Genomic DNA, 11710 nt, shown 5'->3' with positions numbered 1-11710 from the left:
GAAAAGTGCAATTAGACCATTAAAAACTTAAAAATTATGCAAAATGCAAATAACATTTTTTAAATGTTACTTTCAAGTTTCTCTTACATATGATGTTATAATATCAAACTACCTAAGGTAACGTTTCAAAAATAAGCTAGTAGTTTCCTATTCTTTTTTTTTTCATATTTACCCATATTATTTTAAATAAATGACATTCTTTGCACATCCTACTTAAAATCATTTTGGCATTGAAGTAGAAACTGGTATTTTTGCATTCAACTGGTGTTGCACCCTTCATACTTATTTGAAGTAAAAATAATATATTTTATGGTATTAGTTTTAAATATTACACTTATACTTTTGGCAAGGCCTTATTTATTTATAAGAATGGGACCACAAAAATTCAAAGACCGACCCAACATATCTCATTCAACTATCAAAATACATCATATTCTTTATATATCTCATCCACTAAGATTTCATGGTAAAGACAATCACATAGAGAGATTTGAATTTGAAATGCAATCTTAGTTAATTACACATAAATATTATGAATTTCTTTTATACAGTGTCATATTTGATAATATTCAAATATATAATATAATTGTACCGTCCATATACATGGTCAGAAATATAAAATAGTCAATGATAATAATATTTTTTTTAGAAAAAAATGCAAAGTAATTTAATAGATACAATATGGGTGTATAGAATAGAATTTTTGATAGATACTAAAATAGGGGTTGAGTTGGACAAAGGTCACATCAATGTCAGACTGAGCACTGTCACACCCCCTAATCTAACCACTAACCAACCAACACCCTTTTCACCTTCATTTCATGCCAATTTCCCATCTTCAATTCTAACCCATAACTCTCACGTTACATCATTCATTATATTCCATCCATCTCATCAATCATCATGCACACACATACATATATATGCCCTACTTCTAGTATGAATGGTGGGCTACATGGACTCTCACAACTTGCTTGGTTGAATGCAATTTGATTGTAATTGAATTGAAATTTGTTGAAGCTCTAAACTATATTGTTTGGTTGGAGGAAATTGTAATTTCACCGAATTGTAATTCCTCTATTTGCTGAATTGCAATTCATGACCCTTCTTCTATGAATTGTAATTCAGCATTGAATTGGAGAGTGTGAAGACATTTTTGTCCCTGTCATTATTTTCATCCACTCATATGTTTTCTTACATAAGGGCATTTCAGTAATTATATTACTCATTCCCTTTCAATTCTTATTAATCATATTCATGCATACCAAACACTATAATTTGAATCTTACTTTATTTTCACCTTATTCTTTTTTACAATTCCATTCCCCCATAATTCCTCTTTCCAACCAAACACCCTGTCAAATCTTATTTTTTGATATAGCGGGCACTGGTAAGTTACTTTTTTATTTGGGTTCCAATACAAATATCTTATCTATATCAAGATTTTGTGTGTTGAAGTAAAAAATTAGGGTACATATAGTATTTTCTTTTGCCATGTCAATCTAAGAATGATTAAAGTTGAAAATCAATAAAAAAAAAATAGAGTGATTTTTTAAAAACTTTTTTACATTTTGAAATGGTTGATAGTGCATTTGAAAATGCTTTGAGTGCAGGAAAGGCACTACCTGGTTCTCATCATCTTCCTCCTTCGTGTAATCACAAGAGTCTCGGGATATACTTTCAGTTATCCGAAGATGCAATGTTAAACATTTTCAAATGTCCAATTGTAAAATCATGTTACATATATCAAATGTTTTATTATTTAGTGTGATCGTTTTACATGTACGTATACCATTTTTTTTAAGGAGAGAGAATGAAAATGACATATCAAAATTACATAGGTTTTTGACCAAGCAACGACAATGGTATTAGGAGGTTTCGAAAATCTATATGAAGGCTATGGAAGAGTTCATCATGACGTACGTGTTGTCATTTATTCTACACAAACATTGATTTTCTTGTAAATGTGTTCTACAGTACGTGCCAACCCAACTCTATTAATGAGATTGCAAATACTTTCTATAGTGTGGATTTGTAAACTTCTTTTATTATAAAACTATCAAATCTGATACTCACTTTTTAATTCAATTTTTCAAATCCTTCGTTTTAACGTAGAAAGAATCCTTGATGTAGTATATGTTCATATATACTTCCTCAACCTACTGAAACTCAATAAGTCAATATCTAACCTCTCACTTGGGAGAATCACTTCACGCCACTTTGACAGTCTTTCTGGTAAGCTAAAATAATAGTTTAGTAGGTTTAGGTAGTATGGATGATGAAACTGCTCCCCCGCTAGGAACGGGGGACTCTCTTTCTCTCTCTCCACTGCGCAGATAACAATAATTGATACATGCACGAGCATGGCTGACACTTTGTCTTCTTTTCCCTTTTAATATGTTTTACTAATAAAAGATTGTAAATAAATATACCCAAGTATCTTTTGGCTTTTTGCAGATAGATTGCAAAGCGGAGAGAGAAAGAGAGGGTATGAGGAATTGTATATATACATACAATGTATACATATACTTAATGGCTCTTACCATGGTTCAACCTTATAAAAAAATAAAAATACAAAAAAAAAAAAAAAGAAAGAAAGAAAATAACAGTTCCGTAAGGTTAGCTTAAGTTGTAAATTACTTGATCTAAAGTTACAATTTTATTAGCATGGTGGGAGTTCGACTTCTACCAACAACATCTTGAAGTTAGAGCTTCCCATACCAGAGTTTGGGCCCTTGGCCGGGCTACCTAGATTGGACACCAATTTTAAAGATGCTCAGCAAGAATTTTTTGAGAAAACGTAACTTTATTTCTTTATACTTGTATAACACTGTCAAAATTATATTTCGATAACATGATATTGTACTTGATTGCCAACAAACATTAAATGGCATACTAAATTTTATTGATACAAAAATATGATTTCACATTTTCTAAGTTAGAGGGTAGAGAAAATGTGATAAATATTCCCAAAACAAAGGGAAAAAAGGTGGGGTAAAAAATGGAGAAGGGTTGGGTAGGTGTAGGGCTAAGCGAGGACACTAACCCTTGTCTTGCGGCTCTTTGGATTCTTTTATTATTAAGGGCTTACAAATCCACACACACGCATGCCTTACTTAGTTTGACTGAATTAATTATTGTCCCTTCTTGTTTTCAAAAAAAAATAAAAAATTATTGTCCCTTCTACTCTAAACTTGTTTATTTTATTATTAATACAATTTTATCTTTTACTTTATATAAAAGATACTTTAATTTGCTCCAATAACATCCATCTCTCTTCATAACCCTAGCTCCAAAATTTGTCCTTTCTATTGTATAATAACTTCTAATAAACTGTTGGCAAAAATCATATCTTTTGCTTAATATAGTATTACATGAGTGTAATAAAATAACTCTCATTTTATTAAAAGTGTGGGAATGAAAGGTATAGTGCAACTAAGTATATTTTCTGATTTTCTCTACACAATCAGTCATCATAAGTGAAAGAATCTCACAAGATGACACAGTAAATTAAACATGTGAAAATCAATTGAAATACCTTCAAATTTTGTAACCATCCAATATGTACATCTATTTACCTTACAAATGTTACAATGCACGTGCATGCATCAATCAACTATCTCAATCTTTATTAGTTTAATTTTTATTTTCACAATAATTTCATTTAAATTGATCGAACAATTAATTTAGTAGTTATAAGATTTTCAGTTTAATTTTGTGTGTGAACGATTTATTAAACATTATATAGGTTTAAAAGTGAAGAAATTATATAGTGGAAGATATGATAGGATAGGGACAATGTGAGCAAGTGTGAATAGTTTAGGGGGAAGTGTAGGGTGGAAGAGGGGTTGATTGTCATCTCGAAGGGTGCAAAATATCCCACTGCTATGTTTGACCGTCAAGAAAGGGAATCAAAAGACGGTAAAAACCACATGGCCACCCACCCCCCTACTCTCCAAATTTTTAGTTTTGATTAAAAAAAAAAATTGGTTTGTACGTATAATAAACTATTTAAAGCCTGTCTCTGTCTTAGTCTCTCTCCGCTGTAAAAACAAAAACAAATAAATGGCCTCGGTAATATCATAGGAATCATGCCCAACCCTAGTCTCTCCCAATCCCCAACGTGTAAATAAATATATATGGTAAAGATTTAAAAAAAAAAAAGACTTTTGACCCATCAACAATCACAATTGACTATTATTATTGCCTACCCAGTTTTGGCCCTGAAATTTTTTTACTGCATCCACTTTGTCAGTGTTTGAAAGTAACAGTCTGCTCACTCAATCAATTTAAATAAATGTGTATTTTTTTAAATGTGTATTTGAAAATGCAAAAAATAATTTCTAAAAATCATAGTTGATTCTATTGTTTTTTTCTTCTATATTTAAAAAAAATAGAAACTGAATCTAACTCAAATTTATGCATATCAATATATCATTGAACAGCCTATCATTTGGCTGAATGTATAAGCCCATTTTTTATTTTCTTAATCCCCAAACGCTTGTAGACCATGTCCTTGTGAGCATACAGTTACTAACAAAGTAAAATTTACAAATTTATTTTGAATTTATTGATCAATTTAACCATGCTTTAATTTATAGTTATTATAATTAGCAATGAAGTAGGCTAGCCATTCTACATTTGTAAATATTTGCACTGGGAGATTTCATAGTTACTTTGCTTAATTTCTACTCCGTATTTTTCATGTTGAATGGAGCAATGATAAATTTTTTGTCAATTATCACAACATACTATTAACATGCATCATGTTGGATGAATTTGGAAAAAAAAAAATCTCTAAAGTAAATTTTCATAGGATTATCTATGAATGAAACATGTTGAGACTGGAATATACCCCATAGTCCATACATGCTTTCTCTCTCACACAGCTATGGGTTGAGTTTATCAGGAGAAATGAAATATGGGAGCAAAGTCAGCTAGGCAGTGAACTTTGAATATAATGTTGGTTGTATCTTCTTGGATTTGCACACGTAGCGCATTACACTAATGATTCACTGCCACTGCATAATATATATATATAAGTAAAAGTGGCACTATTTGCTACTGCACAAATATATATATATATATATATAATTCTTCTGGCTGAGGCTGTGGCTGTTCAGATTGGACCATAACAAAGGCATGAGGGAATGAAAGCAGAAAGTTGAAGAGATGATTAGGCTTGAGGTCCCCCTACTCCAGTCTTCCACTCCATTTGTCATCAAATCCATTCTTCTATCTGCCAATGCATGTGAACAAATAAATTGAACCCTTTCCACCCCCCACCCCACCCTTACAGTGCTTCTATGGTATATATGCTCAGCTTGAGGCTTAAGCATCATGGAAAGCCTCTCTAACATAAATTTCACTTCCTCTAATTTTATAATAAAATGACTAAAGTCAATTTGATTGATCATTTCATGTCTCAAATGCATGTATCTCTTGTTGGGGTAATACCACCCTACTCAATAGTTATACCATGGACTTGGGTCCACCTTGCAATTTACATATTGAATGTTCAATTCAAATTGTAAACATTCAATATGTAAATTGTGAACATTTAGTTGCGAACATTCAGTATAAATTGTGAACATTCAATATGTAAAATTATGTATTTTGGACCCGGGTCCATCTTGCAAGATGGACGCGGATCCACAGAATAATTTGCCCTGGTTCGATACATGCATACACCAAAGATGAACCCATCTCTGAACTTACACTTCATTCATAGTAAATTATTTTGTGGACCAGGATTCACCACTTGTCGTTAATATATTATATACTATCAGTTAACTACAACAAGTACATAATATATTAACTGTAAGTACATAATCTGAACATGGTCCACTATACACATGGTGGACCCTGGTAAAGCGATTGTTCATTCATTCCAAAAGAAAACTACATGTGTTAGAATCAATAGTATTATGAGATTTTGAAAAATGGATTTATGAAAAACCAAAAGCACTGTAGAAAAGCAACACAATCTAGATTTCCATATATGGGATGCTAGTTTTTCAACAGGGAACCAACAATGAAGAGATTGCAGAGTTTTATATACTGGTCTAACAAGCAAGTGGAACTGCAGGAACATTATATGCATGGTACTGTTTTTTTAGGTTATAATCTTACGAAGGGAGAGAATATCCTCGGAGGGATGTTGAATCCACGCCAGACTCGCGTACCAAAGCCACACGCCCTGTCCGTGCCACCTGCAGCAGGAAAGAAAATGGTGATGTGTATAAATGCACAGCACAGGACATTACAAGTGGATCGTTTCGCTCCAGGACCTCATGGCCTTCAATTCACATGCTCAATGTGAAGCAAACTATGAGTTTTGGTGAAAGTTTGGGAAAACATACCTCACAAATACCAAAAGGCTCCAACAGCCTTTGCAATGCGAGCAACTTGTTAAAATCTCCAGTCAACTGCAAGAATTGGCAATAGAAATCAAACCAATAAGAAATTTGTGTTCCCAGATTTAGCTTGATACAATAGGTTAATCCAATAAACACACATTGAGCAAGTATATGATAAAATAAATTGGTTTAAGTTGAATTAGTTACTATCAGTATCGGATGGCTCTCGTTTTTTCATTATTTAAAATCAATCCATCTGGAAAGATAGATAATAAATTTCAAGATTCTATCAGTAAGAAGTGAGTGTGAGAGCTCCAGGAGCATAATTGAGAGGAACGACATGCATGGTAGGCCAAAACAAGAATCTTAAGTTTATGATGTTAGTTCTACCTCCAGCGTTATTGTATGATGAGACACATCAACTGGTTTGGCCCGGAAAATTTTGGCGATGTCAAGGACATCCCTCCTGGCAGCAGCATTAGCAGCAATTTTGATCAGCATCAGTTCCCTCTCGGCAAAAGGTAAATGAGTTATATCTTGAACCTGAACAATCCGCCAACCTCATATTAGCCTTTCGATCTCACAGTGATCCACACGGGCAAAATCAGAATTTCCAACAGCAAATAATAGAGAGCAGAAATGACTTCACCTCGTGTATATCAACCAGCTTGTCAAATTGGCGAACCAATTTTCGAATAGTTTCATCAGTTCCAGGAACGACTGTTGTAATGCGTGATAGCCCCTCTTTTTCAGCAGGGCCTACAGCAAGACTCTGTGCCAAAATAAATTCTGATGTTTTATTTTAGTGATTTTCAATTAGAAAAGTTAGCATAAAAAGGATAAAGAATGACCTGAACATTATAGCCTCTTCGAGATATAACCCCCGTAATCAGATTCAGAACTCCAGGTGAATCATTAACGAGCATGGTTAGCGTGTGTGATTGAAGCCCACTTGACTGCAACAATAGACGAAATTATGCTTACTAAACCTGTATTGGCACCCTTAGCAGTGGTCCCGTTAGAATCATATAATGCAATACTAGTCAGCCTCCCATCGGTTATGCAGTAGTATTGCAGTCTATATGTTAAGGTTTTCCTCTACTTTCAAGCTTAACAATACTAGACCGAAAATTCTTGACTGTTTTTTGGGCATCTCTTGGTGTCCATCAGATGTCATTTTAATTTTCTGACCCGTCAATGGACAAATAAACATATAAAAAAGATTATCTGAGTGGTTGATAATTTTCTTACATCTTCATCATGGAGAACTCCCCAGTGAGCATCAAGAACTTTATTAACGGAGAAGTCATCATACGCTTCCACAGGATAAACATCACCCTTCATTCAAACAAAAGAACTTAGTCAATCCAAAACATTAAGGAAGAAACTTATCCAATCATATATTAATTATGATTTCTAATTAATTGATAGAGAATAGATATATACTGCAATATTTGGTATGGCATGTAGATATAAAGAGATATCATGAATGCAATAGAATCAACAATCCAATTGAAGTGTGCTTGAAATAATTTCCTTCATTACCATGTAGACTGTAGTTGGCCTAACTTGACATAAGGACCGACTAAGATATACATGCAAATATATTATAGCCTTTATACAAGTTGAACAAGCTTGAGAATGATAAAACGTATTGTAGAACTGAAACAGTAGAATTACAAACCCGAGAATCATTATTCAATTTTCCGTTCATTGTCTGACTGATGTCTTTTAGAGTATCTGCCCCAGACACCGTCTGCTCAAGGTCGGGATAAGAAGCTGCAGAAAATCTCCAAAAGGGGGCTGTCTCACCCAGCTTTTCACGTCTCAGAGAAATCTGTGTTTGCAATTATGTAAACATTCAACATTTTTAATAGAAGGCTCGTCTTGTGTGGCAACATAGAAAGGGAAGAACCTTGTGCAGTTATCATAACCATCTTACCTTAGGATAAAATTTAGCTTTGGACACATACAGGAAATAATTTTTTTAGATGGCTAGAAAGGACATTTATATGATCTCCCCTTACCATACTCACACAATATCTACTCAATTTCTTCTCCGAGGGATCCTAAATTTTAACAGGCTAATAGTAAATGATTGGCTGACAGGAAAGTGGTAATTCTAAAGCAGTTATGGCCATATAGGTTTGTGAGTATTAATGCATTTCAAAGATTTAAAATGAACCTTTCCGGTTCTAGCAAGCTCCTTTATTCCAAACTTCTTCAAATTTCTAAGAACAGCTGCCATCTTTCCTGGGTCACCTGTTACCTGGGCCAATAATAAGCAGGGTACTTCAATAAACATGTGTATACAGCCAGATTGGGGCTTAGGGTTTAGGATTTTAAGTTTGTAGGTAATGGCCAAATCGTACTAAATCCAGGAACAAAAACCGAGGAAAAGACAGAACCCTTATGGAAATAAAATCGCATGAAAAAGCAAATAGTAGTTACCTCTATGGTCACGGAGTGATCTGATTTATCAACAATTTTTGCTCTAAAGATATCTACCAACCACATGATCTGAATATCAAATCCAACATGAAGAGCCTCAAATTAGACTCATATGTTCAATGACATAAAGCGCATGATAAAATAAAACTTGACCTTAAGAAAATACAGCGAAGTTTTTTTTTTTTTTTAAATGCACCTAAACACACAGAGACAGCAACTTGCAGTGTATTATATGCTTAAAAAAGTTTCTTCTAAGATTTGACATCAGTCAGATAGCATTGAAATATGTCTTCACACTAAAAAATGGATCATGTTTATCTTATTCACAGTCATGGTATGAGATTGACCAAGAACATGTTGCCCAAAATTTAATTTTTTCAGCTACTTCCATTGAAAAATAGACCATCCTTCTTAAAAGAAGCTAGAACAAGTGAACGACAAATAAATTGTATGGAACAGATTGACAAAATAAGGATTTTTATATACTTCTGCATTTGTGTCTGGCTCTGCATTAAGTTTTATTAGCATCAACTCTCGTTCTACTTGAGGCTCCCTCGACAGATCATCCACCTGATCAATGAGACAGCACGGAATTACTGAGTGCAGGCAGTCAAAAATGCACCATACAAATTGTTTTTTACAGGAAAAGTAGGAAATAACCTTCAAGACATTCACGAGCTTGTTGAGCTGCTCTACAACTTGCTGCAAAACCTTTTCAGTTCCAGAGACAACTATGGTGAAGAGCGCCCTGTCTTTATTCAAGCCAACAGCAAGAGACTCAATGTTATAACCTCTACGGGCAAAAACTCCAGCTATTCGATTTATGATACCACTTTCATCCCCAACAAACACCGAGATTGTATGGCGCTTTACCCTGAGATATATACAAAGAAGTTAGTTAGACTTGCAAAAAAGAGGATCCCCTTGCTCAGTAGAATACACAAGTCATGAGGTTTGTATGATTTTTTTCACTTTTGGTCCTATAATCAATATAAATGTTTGATTAATCTGTTATCGACTAATCATACCTTCTAACACAATCTGATGACTATTAGTAGTCATTTACCAATTTTCTAATAGTTTAGCCAAAAGAATCCTTTTCCATAGAAACAAATGGAACAAGCTAAGCTAAGACGTGAACTATTTATTCAATTAAAATGAAAAGCGGCGCTATATAATTCAAACACATAATACGCAATTATCAATGGCAACACGCATAAAGAGGGGGTACCGAGAGAAAGGAGGCGAAGGAGAAGAAACGGAGGCAGTTTCGGCGAGGGAAACAGAAGCCGCATTATCCGCACCGCGACTTCCACTTGCATTTGCAACAACCTTGGTGAAACGCTTTGTTTTTGGCCGGAAAACGCGCAGCGTCTCCGCCGCGCTGGGCGGAGGCGATTTGCCGAATGCTGGTGGCGCGTTCTTCCTCGTGCCGGCCATTGGGCACTGCAACGCCGCCGCAGACATAGTGGTAGCGACACCGTAGTTCTTCTTAGCTCAGCTTCAAGTAAACAGTGAAGAAAAGGTGAAGTGGAAACTGGAGGCTGTAGTTCTTGTGGCGCAAGTTGGATTTGTTTTTCCAAATTTTCACTATCGGAGTAGTAGTATTTAAAGAAAGTGGCTGCCGCCACGTCACACGTCGGGACCACCCGATTTGGACATCGTTGAGTAATTATATTGTACTCTCATTTTCTACTCTATAATATATGTGACATGTTTTGATTGTTTAACATAAATGATCATAATTTTTATTCAATTACTTTTTTTTTTATTTCTTCTAATAAAAATTAAATATTTAATGAGAACAAATTTTTAGAGGTAAAGTAGTATTTTTAGCTTGAGCTTAACCTGTTAGCAGCCATGCAACTATTTCTCATATTTACAATCCAACGTGTTTTTCCTTTTAAACAACAATTTTAAGGTTACGTGTTGCAATTTTGTCAAAATTATGATTGTATTTTTTTTAATTTTTTATTATCACGTGTGTTAATAATATAAATTAAAATAAATTGTTCTGTAATTAAAATAATGTTTCATTTACTTATATTTTATATTCTTTATTTTTATATTTAATTTAAATAAATAATTGATAAATGTGATTTTATTTTACAAAATCTTTTGATGTAACTTATTGTCTTGTTACTTGTGTAATAGTATTCGCCGCAAATTATACAAGAAAAGTAATGTGTGACGGACTCAACCAAGATAAAGTTGATAAAAATTGAACTCAATTTTTTAGTTAAAAAATCGTATTTAATTTTACCCATTCAAGTACCCTTTCGAATTTCGATGTAGTTTTGTTATTTGTTTCTAATTTTCAATTTATTTTATACGTAATATTTTTACACTATTATTTATATGCATATCGTACATTTCATTACTGGCTAATGATATTTAACTTTTTTCCATATTGCATTGTGGATATAGTAAGTTAATAGCTATAGCCTATATAATATATGAAAATTTTAAGGATGAACTCTTAAATAGATAATCGTTTTTCTTGCTTAAGGGTGTGTTTGGTAGTGCGAAAAATGATTTTTGGGCTTCCGTTGTTTGGAAACGTCCGAAAAATATCGTTAACAGAAATTATTTTCCGTTGATTAAAGAAAATCAACCAATTTTTCTTAAAAACGACTTTCGAATTTTTTTTCCAGAAGTCATTTTCTAGAATGGTTAAAATGGTTGTTTGTCCCATTCTCGGCCAAAATGGCCATCTCTCACGTTCTGACAGACTGGTTTCCATCAAGAACTAGCCCGCCAGAACTACTCTGATTCCCGGCGGAAACCATCCTTCGGAACCTTACTGTTTTTTTTTGTTCCTTTCTTTCTTTTATACTACGTAATAAATATTACTCCCTCTGTCCTATTTTACCTGTCCTATTTACTATTCATTGGTCAAA

The 11710-nt window shown here is 33.7% G+C and overlaps 1 protein-coding gene across 1 annotated transcript; it reads right to left on the bottom strand.

The window, feature by feature from the left end:
- Positions 1-5861: 5861 nt before the first annotated feature.
- Positions 5862-10384, bottom strand: LOC116006046 (acetolactate synthase small subunit 1, chloroplastic-like). The gene is made up of 12 exons (XM_031246303.1): positions 10042-10384; positions 9471-9684; positions 9297-9380; positions 8811-8879; positions 8545-8628; positions 8044-8196; positions 7611-7697; positions 7211-7315; positions 7009-7131; positions 6750-6902; positions 6363-6428; positions 5862-6212 (listed from the first exon to the last, which is right to left on the bottom strand). The coding sequence occupies exons 1-12, from the start codon at positions 10275-10277 to the stop codon at positions 6129-6131; spliced, it is 1458 nt and encodes a 485-aa protein (XP_031102163.1). The 5' UTR covers positions 10278-10384; the 3' UTR covers positions 5862-6128.
- Between the last annotated feature and the right edge of the window lie 1326 nt (positions 10385-11710).

Source organism: Ipomoea triloba, chromosome 2, assembly GCF_003576645.1.
Source record: "Ipomoea triloba cultivar NCNSP0323 chromosome 2, ASM357664v1".
Lineage (NCBI taxonomy): Eukaryota > Viridiplantae > Streptophyta > Magnoliopsida > Solanales > Convolvulaceae > Ipomoea > Ipomoea triloba.
This window is presented reverse-complemented; position numbering and strand designations above follow the sequence as displayed.

Bases quoted from the DNA above. Each gene is read 5' to 3' on its own strand.
- LOC116006046 (XM_031246303.1), bottom strand. From the start codon at position 10,277: ATGTCTGCGGCGGCGTTGCAGTGCCCAATGGCCGGCACGAGGAAGAAC. The intron at 7,698-8,043 runs GTTTGTAATTCT...GTTTGAATGAAG, and splicing joins AATTGAATAATGATTCTCGG to GGTGATGTTTATCCTGTGGA. The intron at 7,132-7,210 runs GTCATTCTTTAT...ATTTTGGCACAG, and splicing joins GAAGAGGCTATAATGTTCAG to AGTCTTGCTGTAGGCCCTGC.